Source organism: Haemaphysalis longicornis, unplaced genomic scaffold (assembly GCF_048455015.1).
Source record: "Haemaphysalis longicornis isolate Haplotype H1 unplaced genomic scaffold, Haemaphysalis longicornis Haplotype H1 scaffold_6, whole genome shotgun sequence".
Lineage (NCBI taxonomy): Eukaryota > Metazoa > Arthropoda > Arachnida > Ixodida > Ixodidae > Haemaphysalis > Haemaphysalis longicornis.
The window spans coordinates 74788361-74803086 of NW_027526407.1; the positions used below are offsets into that span (position 1 = coordinate 74788361).

Here is a 14726-nt window from a genome sequence, read left to right on the forward strand (position 1 = left end):
CAAGGTATGAAATGATAGAGGGAGGATAGGGCATTTTTAACAGTAACAATTACGAACAGCAGATTTATTGTGAATATAATTAAAAAAATGGCAGCATCTCCACTCCGTGGATGATGGCGAGGGTGCGGAGTATGGGGACTTGAAATGAAGTCCAAGTTGTGCCCCGAGTAACATCCGATTTGCACCTCGACCGTCATTCGATTTGAGCCGTGAGCTGCACCTTGATTATTCCCTAAATAAAACTGCAACTCGTGGCTAAAATCGAATTTCGCTTGATTTTCGCTTGGCGGGGTTGTGCGCACGGATGGACGCGGACGGACACTGGGGGGGTCCTAAGGTACTCCGCACCGTTACAGGCGAGGGAGTAAGCCGTTTGACTCTCGGGTACTAACTCACGGTTGTAGCAGCCCAGTGGGTAAGACGACTGACACTAACTCTGACTGGTCTACCAAACACGGGCTCGAATCCTGCCGGTGCCTCTGTGATTTTTTGCGATTGTAAATGCTATGCGCACGGATGCGGACGGACATTGTGCGGTCCTAAGGTACTTCGCACCTAAAAATATCAAATAGAAAAAAAGCAACAAAAAAAGATGAAAACATAAATGCCACTTGCACAGGGTAAATATAATAAAAATTGCAATGTGAACTTTGAATACAAGGTCCTTATAGAATAATACTGCAAATATGAGCTGTGTAAGGGCAAAAGTTATTTCCATACATACAAAAGTATAACCATTATTGCGTATCATGCCACTGTGCGAAGCCTGGGACCTTTAGAAGAGGCCGGATATGTTTACATCAATGCGCGGCAGTGGTAGAACGGCCCTAGGAGAAAGCGAAACTTACCGGCGGATACCTGCTGACAATCCGGGGCAGTTTGACGCCATCTGTACATAAGTCTGATGAATCGAAAATGTCTTAAGTGTCTGTGTTGCTACCACCATCCAGTGATTACAGCTCAGATTCATCATAATCAGTCAAAATTCGGTGTTCCCGTGGAAAGCGGCATCGACGCCGCAACCGAAACCACGTGCACCAGACAGCAAAGAAGCTTTAAAAATCCCCACCCCGCCCGCGGCGCAAAAAAGGAACTCGAAAATGATGAAATACTTTCTCTTTTAACCCTTTGGATGGTGTTAGCGGTCCAGAAGCGCTCGGAGAGCGCCAAAATTTGAGTTTGTATTCATCAATAACATACTGTCGATGGGAATAGGCGCGGTCACGAAAGTGTTAAATGTGTATCGTATTAGTATTTGTTGTCGCAAATGTCAAACATCTATTTATTTTTAATTAAAATAACACAATGCTAGTATCAGTAATGCATTGATGTTCTACCTCAGGCATGACTAACGTTTTCATTATGTTCAGCAAGGTTGACAGGTGAGAAGAATGTTTCCAGATTTTGTTGTTTGTAAAGGTTTTGCCTGCACGAACTTTTTATTTCAAAATTATTTTATCTTTTGGCCTGGTCACTGAATCGAGGAACAGACAGACAAGTTAAAAATTTTAGGGTTTAAGTAGTCCAAGAAGTACTGTAGTAATTTAAAACACATTTGAAACTGTGTCACAATCGAACCCAGGTTTGATTTCGATACGGTCTAGAGTAGAAGCGATACGGTCTAGAGCACGCCGCGGTGGCTCAGTGGCTATGGCGTTGCACTGCTGAGCACGAGGTCGCGGGTTCGATTCCCGACTGCGGTGCCCGCTTTTTTGATGGATGCGAAAAGCAAAAACGCCCATGTGAACGATAGTTCGGCGCACGTTAAAAATCCCCAGGTGGTCAAAATTAATCCGGAGCCCTCCACTACGGCGCGCCTCATCGCCTGCGTTGCTCCGGCGCATTAAACCCTACAATCAATCAATCGATACGTAGGAGTGCTCCTACTCTAGAACCCAGGTCCCACTCTAAAAACTATTTCCTTTGGCATTTTCTCATAGGATCCACGACCTGAGGCGTGACCTTCAAGCGAGGTTTGGGGGGCGCTCCAACATCAACATTGCACCCACGGTCGAGAACTTTGGGGGCGAGACATTCCTCTCTGAGGAAGTGGCCATCAACCTGCTCCAGGAGAGCAAGCTGGCTTTCCTGCGCTGCCAGACGGTACGTCCGTCCACCTGGATAACTTTGCTCTTACAAGCCAAGCCAAGCCAAGCCAAGCCGCAAGCAGAGCATACAGCAAAATCCTGTTCAACGGAAACGGCTTAAAGGGGCCTTGCTATTGTTATTGAAACCTATTGAAGTTTTCAATAACATTAGTATTACGTCCATCGCAAACGGCTTAAAGGGGCCGTTCTATTGTTATTGCAACCTATTGAAGTTTTCAATAACATTAGTATTATGTCCTTCACCGGATAAGTTCACTGTTACAAGCCAAGCCAAGCCAAGCCACAAGCAGAGCATACAGCAAAATCCTGTTCAACGGAAATTGCTTAAAGGGGCCTTGCTATTGTTGTCTAAACCTATTGAAGTTTTCAATAATATTAGTATTGCGTCTATCGCCGGATAAGTGCGCTGTTACAATCCAAGCCAAGTCAAGCCGCAAACAGAGTATACTGCAAAATCTTCTTCAACGGAAATTGTTTAAAAGGGGCCTTGCTATTGTTGTCGAAACCTATTGAAGTTTTTGATAACATTAGTATCATTGTTACTGAGACAAGGCAGTGTTGTTAAAAAAATGGACCAAACTTTTGTTTTGCCTTCATAGCACATTCCAAAAACAGAAGTGGCACTTAAGCAAAGCTCTTGCTAGTCTCCACAGAGCCTCTACTGAAAAAGCAGATGTGGTTATTCCCTGCATGCTCCATTTAACGAGATTACGTTGTGTTATCATGTGGTGTGCCGTGTGCTTTCCGGTCTTTGCTGATAACTGCAGAAATGAGTCTTTATTGGGGTGAAGCTCATTATTGTTAACTAAAACGACAATGATTTCTCGAGCCATGTGCATGGTCTAACTGATAATTCTCTCTCGTTCTGATAACACTCAGAGGCCACCGCTGATGGCCGCTGAGGGCCATGTGATAAGATTAGAATAATGGTGTGATTGGTCATGGGGGATCCCAGAGAACCAAGCAAAATTGGAATCGGCTTGACTGGCATCAGTTTGACTTGCATTGTGCCGGAAGAGACGTGATTGAGCAAATCACCCGTTGAAAGAGGCCTTTGTCTTCCATGAAGCTCCTGTGATTAAAGGGACCATGTAACACTTCTTTCGACTTTTTTTCTTCTAAATCCTAAATGCTTTCGAAACGTAGTCCACAAACACATAGAGTACATAGAATAGGGGGTCGCAAAGTACCTCAGCCAAAAATTACGGTTTTGTATGCCCATCAGATAACTTAGAAACTTGGTCAAAAGGTTTTTCTGTCTTTTTCTGGTCTTGGTGTTTTTCGACCGCTGAAATTACGTCATTGCAGTGGTGTAGCGGCTAGTGGCCGGCTTTTCTTCGGTTGCAGCAATAAACGCAATCAATAGCCACTTTGAAAAAATGCCACGAAAGCAAAGCAGAAATGGAAGGAACATTTGCTGCAACAAGCAAATAATGCAGGGCCGCTCTTGGTTGGCAATAACCGTAAGTTTCGCAGTGCTTCCAGAGTGAAAGCGCTTACTGGAAGTGTTGCAGGGCCCCTTTAACTCGGTTCTCACCCTGCACAGCTGTCGAAGCCTACGGAGCTGCCAAAGAATGTGGCACAGATCTTCGACATCCTGCTCAACGGGCTCTGCATTGAGCACATCCACTACGCTCTTGACATCGGCCTCCGAGGTGAGCTGTTTCGCAGTCTTTCACCATTTACAACGTTTTGGCGAATCGGCACTGCGGTTGAACTTTGATTTAACGAAGTCACTGGTGCCTGCTAAACATTTCATTAAAATTGGGAAGAAAAGAAATACGTTTGTTGGCAACCGTTAGGAGGGAACCGAAATTTGTTAATTATTTTTTGGGAAATCGGGAAAATAGGGTGTCGGGACTAGAAATTGAACTGTTGTGTTTTTGACTGTGATTTAGTTTTTTTCTCAGGCCTTCTTGTTGGATTTAAGTTCATATTATTCTAGCTACAGTTCAAAGTTTAAAAGTGCAGTGTTTTTTACCTTGGCTGCAACTTTTGTTTTCCTGGGCCTTTGTTGCTTTTTTAAGTATATCTATTATTATTGTTAGTACTGGTATCATTATGGCTGCAGCTGCAATATAATCAATGCTTATCAGCTTTGTGAAGGATTTGAGCCCCACATTCTTTTTTCTTGTGCGTGTATATTTTCCGCGGAATTTACCAATGTGGCCAGCCTCACTACCTTTCCTCAGTTTAAGGGGGGACACGGCGCTTAAAACAGCTTCCTTTAATTTTGGAGTAAACTCCGTGAAACTTGTCAGTCTTGCTGCTTTTTTCCCTGTGATTTCAAATATGGCATTATTTTTTGAGTAATCAATTAGTTCCCAAGATAATTAGAGATAATTAGCCATTTTTGGAGGAAAAATAGACAAAACAGTTTTGGTCATAACACTGTAATCTTTATACTTTCCCATACTCTGAACCCTTATGAGTGCAATAAGAGAACTGGTTTTTTGATGCACCGCTCGGAACTAATTTTACAGCTCACTAAACTTTGGTGATTGAAATGGGCACTTGAAATGGTTCCTTGCCACTGGTGCCACCAAGGTTTAATGAGCTGTAAAGTTAGTCCCAAGCAGTGCATCAGAAAACCAATTCTCTTATTGCACTCATCATGGTTCCTAGTATGGGATAATATAAAGATTACAGTTTTATGGCCAACACTGTTTTGTGTAATGTTCCTCCAAAAATGACTAATTATCTCTAATTATCTTGGTAACTAATTGATTACTCAAAAAATAATGGCAACTTTGAAATCAGTGGGAACAAAGCAGCAAGACTGCCAAGTTTCACAGAGTTGAGTTCGAAAAAGGAAGCTGTTTTAAGAGCAGCGTCCCTCTGTAATAACCTGAATTTCTAGTGTCTTGAAGCCTGAATATCTGTTTCAAATTATGCTTTTCTCGATCTCGAAGTAGTTGTTAGTAGCACCGCTGTCTGTTCTCCTCCCCCACTCGCAGCGATACCGGTGTCGGAGCCCAAGAGCGAGCCGGAGATCTACTTCTTCGACACGGTCAGGCAGTGCAACTCCATCTTCCAGCTGCTCGAGAAGCTGTTCAACAGCAACGTGGCCCCGCTGCTTCTGTGAGTCCAGCAGCCTCCAAACCTTGACCACCGCTTACATTGTGCTGTAATGGGACGCCATAAAGGGGGCACATGGGTCCTTGGTACTGAAAACGCCGTAAAGGGGGCACATGGGTCCTTGGGACTGAAAAATTGCCCAAAAAATTAGCAGTGGCTTAGCTCGACTATTCCAGGATATACGTAGCATGAGCTAAGGTTCAGCAATCCCATCCAATCCAATCCAATCCAGTCCGGTCTAGTCCAGTCCAGTCACTGCTCCTCGCGCATGCGCAGCACGGCTCTCCAGGAGCCCCGCGAAACGGCTATCAAGCGGCTCCTGCGCAGCGTCAGACTTGGCTACTGCGCAACGGAGGTGCACAGCTGGGCACGCGCCAGCGCCAGTGTGTCTGCCGTGGCTATGGCGTCACTCCTCTGGAATGTGCAGACCGGAGGATGTGCAGACCCAATTCTCTACACACCCGTACTCCAATTTTATTGGATTTCCAACCTAAATCCAATACAATCCAATTTAATCCAATCAAATCCAAATTTAATACAATCCAATGCTCCTCGCGCTTGCGCAGCATGGCCCTTAAGGGTCCACGCGAAACTGCTCAACCTCGGCCAGTGTAGCTTACGCTATAAAAAAGCATTTTTTTAGGTATCACTTTTCTCTTGATGATTTGTGCAGTCTTTCCTCCGAAAATTTTATACTTTGCTCAGTACCAGGTACTTATAAAAGCCATAGAGACCCGATTTCGACAAAGAAATAACAATTTTTTCATAATTCCCCACTTCTTCGCCACAAGTGGTATCGCAGTGATAGGTAATTCTCGAGAGGTACATCCCAGCATGTAGTGCAGCTAGGAAGATCATTTCTCTTGCACTGTGAAGCTGAATGTTTAAACAATCCAATAAGTGAGGCAGATTTTGCGTTTTATGCTTTAGTAGTTGTTTAATTAGCATTGTTTTTAATTGGTAAGCAGACGTATTTTAAACCTAGACATTAGAGTTTAGACATTAGTGCCTCCCACATTTCATTCTCCACAACTTCTGGTATCTATTTCTGCCTCGCTAATAATTTTTTGTTGAATAATTTTTTCCCTATTGTTCATGAGAACAATCAAGGTGGATTCTTAATTAACTTAGGAAATCATTACCTCATATCAAAAGTAATTGGATATTTGAAATCAACTACAAAAAATTCAAGTGGTTTTGATGAAACCCTGAGGTTCCATCAAAATTGGTTGGAAAGAAAAAAAAAAGTTTCCAAGACCAGTGTACCCCCTTATTAAAGGGGCCATGAAGACAAAATGCAAGTTTGGTTCATTCAAAAGATTGCCTCGTTAGAATCATACTGACACCACTTTTAAGGCACACTTCACTCAAATAAGCTGTATAATTAGGAAAAAAGGGAATAGCCATGCGACCCACTGGCTAATTTCCCTCAACAGAACCTATGATGTCGTACCAGCTAGTTCTGCGATTGGCGGAGGCTGGCAAAAGCAAGCACCAATTAGGCAGAGCTTATAAGCTTGCCAAACGAGCTATTTGCGCTTAAATTTAGGGCACATTCTTTTTATGTCAGTAAGAATGGTGGGACAAACAGCGGAAGTTACGAAAGTACACGTAAACAAGCGCCGATGTGTACTGCTGTTGGTACTGCAGGCACTATGCTTGGTTTAGATGCACAGTACTGTGGGGCTTTGGGGTTGTTTCAGACGACACCGACTTTTCGATGCTAGCGACAGTGTACGTGACCATTATTGTTTAGCGAGCACCATGTTTTATGAAATGATTGTTTTTTCCATGGACAAAAAAAAAAGCCAGGTTTAAATACGGTCACAAACAAAAAGGGAGAAAACAGCTTGCCGCGGTGTGGTGTCGCCATCTAAGTTGACTAGCAGTAAACAAGTCTCCGCTCCACACCAAGTTAAGCTGAAAGACCTGTTGTTATGATGTCATTGCAAACGTCGTTAAAACCAACGTTTTGGCACGAGATCAAAATTTTAACTTTAATTGATTAATTTCACAGGGAATAAAGCATGGTTTGCTTCCGGACAAGCGCCGGGGGCAAAATAGAATATGAAATGTTTCGAATAAAACAAACTTGTATTTTGTCTTCATGGCCCCTTATTAAAGTTGGAACTCTAATTTTTGGGGGGTTAGTCAGATGGGACTAGGTGCGTGCAGCCTAAAACAGGGACAGTTGGAGATTTGTGGGAGAGGGCCTGCAGTGTGTCCTGCAGTGAACTTAGATGATGATGATGATGATGCGTCATATGTGAACTTGCAATGCCACATGCACTAGATGATGCCTCAAGCCGGCAAAGTGCCTTGTCCTGTGTTGCTAATTGCTCACAAAAGTCACATTGTTCTCAGGTTGGTTCAAATTTATGTCCTCTGGAGTGGCTACTTCTGGCTTCTTTTGGCTTCACAGAGGGGGCATGGCTGAGAGTGGCGACCCATGTGCAGGGTAGAGTAGTGTCTCGAAGGGACCATGAACGGAAAATACGAGTTTGTTTTATTCGAAAGATTTGGTATTTTATAGTGCCCCCAGCACCTGTCCGGCACCAAACGATGCTTTATTCACTGAGAAAGTGAGCAGTTTAAGGCAAAATTTTAATACTCTCACTAAATCTTGTGTTTCGGGGCATTAATGATTCAGGGTATGTGCCTAAAACGAACATTAGTATGTTGACTAAGGCTGCTGCGAATGGCAAAATGTTTAAATTGTTGCCTCGTTTACTGTCAGTCCTTCTAGATGGCGGGACAATATTGCTCAAGGGCCGCTGTCCACACCTGCTCTCTTTCTGACCGCGTTTACACCTGGATTACTTTTGTTACAGTTGATAGTAATCATTCGGGAAAAATTGAGTATGCTCGACAAACAGGGTCACGTAACGTGTCATTTATGCCAGTTAGCCAGTGCCTAGGTCAGACAAGCCCAATGCGCCCGACGATAGTGTGCGTTGCGTGCACTAGTGCTTCTATGTGTACATGTTTGTTCATAACTTTCATTGTTCGCCCCACCATTCTTATTGCTGTTTATAAAGAATGATGTGCTCTAAATTTAAATGCAAATAGCTCATTCTGCAAGCTTATAATATTTGTTTAATTTGCATTGGATTTTGCTGGCTTCAGCCAATTTGCAACGAGCTGCCCGTAATACGTCATAGGTTCTAGTGCGACAAAGTAGCTGGGGGGTCACATGCCTATTCTCTATTTTCCTCATTATACAACTTATTTTAGTGAAGTTCACGTTAAAAGTGGTTTCAGTGCTATTCTCACAAGGCAATCTTCCGAATGAACAAAACTTGCATTTTGCCTTCATGGCCCCTCTAAGTATCCCGCTGTTACCAAGAAGGACACTGGGCATTTAGAGCACACTTTTCTATAACACAACTTTCATACTTCTAGCCTCATCCTGCCTCCCCTAAGAAAGATTTGAAGAAAACTTCTGTGGCGTTCTGAAGTCTTACCTTCCACTTTTGTCCTCAGCATTTTTAAAACAAAGCTTTAGTGTTCTCACTGATGGTGTCTGTAACGCAAAAACGCCCTCTCTGACGGTGATGATGAATGATTGTGCGTGAAGTGAAAAAAAGAAACACTTCCCGTGTCCGGAATCGAATGCGGTTCCCTCGTGTATGAAGCCGGCATCTGTCCGATGCTCCATTTCGAAGTGGTTGAAGTGAATGCCAAGTAGCAAGCACCAATTTGTGCCGTGCACCCCAAACCCAAACATTGGGCCTACGAAGTGCACACCCGAGAGTTGGTGTCGGTATTCTAGAGAAATGGTGCGTACCTCCAGAGTAGCACATACTCGCAGCGTGGGATTGGCCAACCAAAGAATCCATCACGAGAAAGCTTCGCGTTCAAGCAGTTTTTGTGCGCAGTTTTCAGAAGTAACTAGTACAAGTTGAACTCGCTGTTATAGACAAGTGTGTTGCACACTGTACCGTATTTTCGCGCGTATAACAACCCGCCCCTGCATATAATCAGCACCCCCACTTTCAGCACGCCGGAAAAGAAAAAAAGAATCCTCGTGTTTTGCCCGCACATTTGATACAGGAAAGGCTGCGCCAAAGCTACTGCTCAAGCAACACATCACATACTACGTAGGCAGAAAAAGCGCATATTTAGCAAGTAGAATACACTGCCTGCAAGGCGACAGTCACAATTCACTAATGAAATTCAGTTGTTACAGTGCACGCGTCCTTGGTTTTTCTTCCTTGTCCTTGTATGGCTTGTGCAATCGGTGCCATGGAAGGCTTAGTCAGTGTTACTGCATGGGCGTTTCACGGCACACCACGCATTGCCGTGAAGCTGCACTAAAGGAAAAACCCCGCGTATTATCCACACCCCTACTTTGCCACTAAAATTTTCGCATTTTTGGCGCGGGTTATACGCGCGAAAATACGGTACGGCCTTCATCTTTTATGTGGCATTTTCATAGTTCCATTCGCATGTGAGAGAAAATTGTTGCTTTAGGTGTCTGCTAACAGAGGGTGTTTAATTTGTGTCTGTCAGGTCGACGCCGGAGCATAGCATCTGCATACAGAAGAAGCGGGAATTGACGGAACAAATGGAGATCAAAATGGACACCGGTCTGGACCGATCGCTGGCCGCCGTCATTGGATGGGTGCGGAACATCCTGCAGACCGAACAGAAGAAGACCGACTTCAAGCCTGAAGTTGAGGACGTCATCGAGACTACCAAGGTTGGGCTGTGGCGAAGAATTTGCTTCACCTTCTCTCAAAGTTCTGACGACGGTGTTCATACTTAACTCTGGTATTGTTCTAGGTCTTGTAGGAAGGTATTGCGCTTTCTGGAGGTCTACTCGCAGTGGAAGTGCATGCAATGCTAAAAAGATGGCTTGCGGGGAAGTTTTGTATTTCTCAAAGCTTTCACGTTACCCGGCATGGGAGCATTTTATTGTATCCAGTGAATTTTACTTTCCCTTAAATCCTTAAGCACATTTGTAACGTTTTAAAATTGCATTATTTTGTGTACGAATCGTTTACTTTTATTCAGTGTTTTTGTACTTCTGTTTCGATCTTTTTCCGTGATTTGTAAAGTTTCGAGGAGATTTTTGTTTGTGGTCTGCAACCATGCGAAACCTGATCATCAAAAACAAGGTCGCCTCCATGCGGTTACAGAGCCACTACTGTAAGAGAAGTAAAGCAATCTCAAAAAAAGAAAAACGGGAAAAGAAGCCGTTGTTTCGAGCTTTGGATGTCTAGTATGATTTTGAAGGCAGGTATTTCATCCTAGTTCCAAAAGTCAGCGAAAAAAGCTTTTTTTTTTTTTTTTTTAGTTCGGAAAAATGTGGTGGCACTTTTAACTAGGTGTGCGAGTAGTTATTACAACCTGCCCACGTGGAGCTCACACAACCGATAAAGAAGGGCGTTACTGTTAGCCTGTTTTTTAAGTATTTTTGTTATTACCTGGCAAGTATGGTTCACCGTTTAAAAGAAAGGAATTCAGGGTTGACTTGTCTTTTCGAAGGGATCGATGAAAAACGTAGACTAGGACAACAGGTAGTGGGGGACGCGTTCATCGAGCTCTTCACGTTGTCTAAAACTAGCAGGATGACTTCGCTAATATTGTATGATGAGGGGAAGCAAAGGAACTCACTAATGATTTCCCTTTATTGGTGAAAAGCAGTTCCTGACATACGTATGTGTAGACATATGTTCCCTGGTAGCCAACCACATTCGGGGTGTATTCTGTGGGAACGTTTCCAGGTGGCCCAGAAGGTGGTCAAGTACATCACCAAGTGCATCGAGAAGGTGAGGGACTCCCTGGACGGCACCAACGTGGACGCCGTGCTTCTGGAACTGGGTGTGCGGTTCCACAGGACCATCTACGAGCACATCCAGACCTTCCAGTACAGCACTGTCGGTGAGTGCACGCGGTGCATTTTGGTGGGCTGCACTGGTGCAGAGCGAGTCGACCCCAGGGGAGCACCTTGATAGCATTCAGGGTGTTAAGGTGTACTGGGGCAGGGAGGAGTTCCACATTAAACAGCACTGTCAGGGAGTGTGGGCACAGTGCATTTAGGTTGGCTGCACTGTTGCAGAGCGGGTCAATCCCAGGGGGCACTAGGTGCTTGAAATTAAGGATGGCATCCACCAGTGTATATACTGGTGCAGTGAGGAGTTGCACTTAAAACGGCACATGCAGGCGTTCCGGTACAGCACTGTTGGTGAGTGCTTGCTGTGTATTTGGGTGTGCTGCACTGGTGCAGTGTGGGTCAACCCCAGGGGGCTCTGGGTGTGCTCAAACCGAAAGATGGCAGCTGCCCGTGTGCGTACAAGTGCAGTGAGGAGTTGACCATTGGTTATCAGAGTGCTAAAGGTAACGAGAATGCCTGCTCAGAATGTGAGTGCTAAACAAATGATAAGTCAAATGACAAGACAAATGATAAGAGAGCCGTGGTTGCAATTAGTTTGGAAAGTGCGTGAAGTCGTATCACTGTGTCTATGTTTGTCTTGGTAGTAGCTGCAATTGGGAGACCAAGTTGGGTATGCAGTGCTGTCCACAAAACGGAGTGCGGTCTGACAGCTAGTTGAAACTGAGTGATTTGTGCCTTTACGGCTAATAACAGGACAAGCTTAAAGGAGTACTGACATCAAAATTTTATGTTCCTTTTTTATTGATTTCATCAATGCTTGACGGCCTGGTGAACCCGAAACAGCACTTTGAATACCTGAGCGCACGATAATTAATTACACTGAACGGCCTGAAAATCGTCCGCTTTGGTTTCCCGCGCTTCCAGCCCAGAGGGCGCGTGTGACAGAACCACGGAATGACCTCGCCGTTTTGTGTGGACGTCAAAACACTGCAAAGGCCAGAGGAGGTGTTGTTTCGACCGCGCCGCTGCCGGTGTTGAGCGGATGAGCTGCCAGAAGGCGTTAGGCCTAGCTTTGCGGCGGAACTTTGAGGACCGCTTTCAATAAAAGACCTGATGGTGGCTTCTGCTGCGATTCTGGGCTTTATAATCGGTTCCTTTCCCATGTGTGGAACTTAATTTTTGGTAAGAGTGCCTTTCTGGGCAGCGGTTATGCCTGTAGCTCTGGCTACGTGCATCACTTTGTGAACGCGTCAGCGCCCAATCGCCGCTCGCTGGGCCACGTGCGTGAAGCGACGTCACGAGTTTCTGACGAGCATTGGAGGCAAACAGCTACGTCACTTTTTCCTCTCGGTATGATGTCACGCTGATGTTCATTTGCTGCGCACCGCTCCTCGTGCTGTTCCGTCGGCGCGACGAATCAGATCAAATGGCAGCATATTCCACGCGTGCGGGCCGCTCATATTTCAGCCAGGGTATTCTGTTGAGTAAAGGAAGCGAACTGTGCAATAATATTAACCACCAAAAATTGGTGTCAGTACCCCTTTGATAATTGAGCTGGGGTGTAGGGAACACTAACCTTGGGGTAATTTTTCAACATGCCTGTCGCAATAGCAAGTTGTCTGTGGTCACTCTAAAATTAATATGTTCATGCATTGTGTAGGCGAAAATAGTTACAGCAGGTCCTTTGTATATAGGGAGACTGCCAAACTACAAAGACGAACAAGTATTGGGAATATTGAAAGAAATGCAGACGAACAGAACAGATAAAAACAAGAAATTGATGTGGCACTTCTGTCCATTTCTCATTTTGTGTGCACTTTGTGTTTAGACGTTGCACGCGAAAACCTAAAGCCACCTGGTCCTAAAACAGGCCTTTTCAAGAAACGTGACCCAAGATTAGAGTTATATAAGCATTTTGAACCCAAGCTTGTGTTGGTCTTCCCCTGCTAGTCTTAATGAGAAGAGCTTAGAACAGAGCTAGCTGGTGTAGTGTCCCGTTTGCTGGCACACTGCTCTTAAAACAGCTTCCTTCAATTTTTAAGTAAACTCTGTGAAACTTGTCAGTCTTGCTGCTTTTTCCACACTGATTTCAAATATGCCATTATTTTTTGAGTCAGTCAATTAGTTGCGAAGATAATTAGAAATAATTAGTCATTTTTGGAGGAACAATAGGTAAAACAGTGTCAGTCATAAAACTGTAATCTTTATATTTTCCAGTACTATGAACCCTGGTGAGTGCAATAAGAGAATCTGTTTGTTGATGCACCGCTTGGAACTAATTTTACAGCTCCTTAAACCTTGGTAGCACCAGTGGCAAGGAACCATTTCGAATGCCCATTTCAAACGCCAAAGTTTAAAAAGTTGTAAAATTAGTTCCAAGTGGTGTATCAAAAAACCAGTTCTCTTATTGCACTCACCAGGGTTCATAGTACTGGAAAATATAAAGATGATTACGGTTTTATGACCAACACTGTTTTGTCTATTGTTCCTCCAAGAAATGACCAGTTATATCTAATCGTCTTGGCAGCTAATTGACTTACTCAAAAAATAGTGGCATATTTGAAATCAGTGTGGAAAAAGCAGCAAGACTGACAAGTTTCATAGAGTTTACTTCAAAATTGAAGGAAGCTGCTTTAAGAGCCATGTCCCCCCTTAAAGCAAGTTCATGTTGTGAAAAACGTGACCAATGCTCGGACAAGGAAGAAGTCCTAAAGCAAGTCCTACCTCTTTGCGTGGCTTTTTAAATTGCGTTCAACACTTTTGTGTGCATTCTGTTAAGTCCAGTTGAACAGGAGGCACTTAATTGCTCGGAAGGAGCAGCAGCAGCGCTGTTCAAATCATTTTGATGCGTACCATTCGCGGTGCAGGTGGCATGATCCTGATCTGTGACCACAACGAGTACCGCCGTTGCGCCAAGCAGTTCAAAATTCCCGCCCTGGACAAGATGTTCGACGTTCTTCACGCCCTCTGCAACCTGCTGGTGGTGGCGCCGGAAAACCTCAAAGACGTTTGTCGGGACGACCAACTGGTGAGAGGGGCAAAGGAAAAAAATTAAAGCCGTTCCACTCAATGTGAAAGCTGTCGGAAGGGCAGAGCAGTGATTCGCCATAATGGGCTGTAGCGCCGTTCTTCGCTCACTGCTACCACCCCATGCATTTTAAATTTCGCCTTCGCAGTGCTCGCGCGTCCCCTGCCTGAAACTGCGCCAGCGGGAGTTTTTTCTCTTTGTGCTTTTCTCCCCGCACGTGCCGGCGTTGCACTGCCACATTTTGCGTTTACTGTCGTGAAAACCAACCCAACGGGCGTCCTTAACTAAAGGAACGCGGGCGCTGCCGGTTAATTACGTATATTTTTCCTCAAATGTACCTATAGTTTTCTTTGTGCTAAACAACGGGAAGATGTATGACAAGCGCCAGCGGTTCACGAGTTTCGAACGCTTATGACTATGTAAAACGCTTGGCTTTCGAAGCCTCACACGAGTGGTGTCTTGTTTTGCAGGCAAGCCTGGAGAGGAGCGTCCTGGTTAATTTTGTCCAGCTGAGAACGGACTGCAAGGTGCACAAGCTGGTGAACCAGTTCAAGTGAGAAGAGGAAGCCTGCCCTGCCGTTGGCTATTCCCGGATGGCGGCCAGGAGGTCACAGGAGTTTTTCGTTCTGGTGGAAGCGCAAATAAAAGGCCGAGCTTATTTATTTTCAGGAAA

At 44.6% G+C, this 14726-nt stretch overlaps 1 protein-coding gene across 1 annotated transcript in view; it reads left to right on the forward strand.

Moving 5' to 3' along the window:
- Sec10 (Exocyst complex component Sec10) overlaps window positions 1-14726 on the forward strand; it is a 32220-nt gene extending 17494 nt beyond the window's left edge. The window contains exons 10-16 of the mRNA XM_077675275.1: window positions 1941-2103; window positions 3655-3763; window positions 5066-5189; window positions 9699-9888; window positions 10916-11072; window positions 13893-14053; window positions 14524-14726. Of these exons, the coding sequence (XP_077531401.1) occupies window positions 1941-2103; window positions 3655-3763; window positions 5066-5189; window positions 9699-9888; window positions 10916-11072; window positions 13893-14053; window positions 14524-14610 (991 nt within the window). The 3' untranslated portion in view covers window positions 14611-14726. The remainder of the gene's footprint in view (window positions 1-1940; window positions 2104-3654; window positions 3764-5065; window positions 5190-9698; window positions 9889-10915; window positions 11073-13892; window positions 14054-14523) is intronic.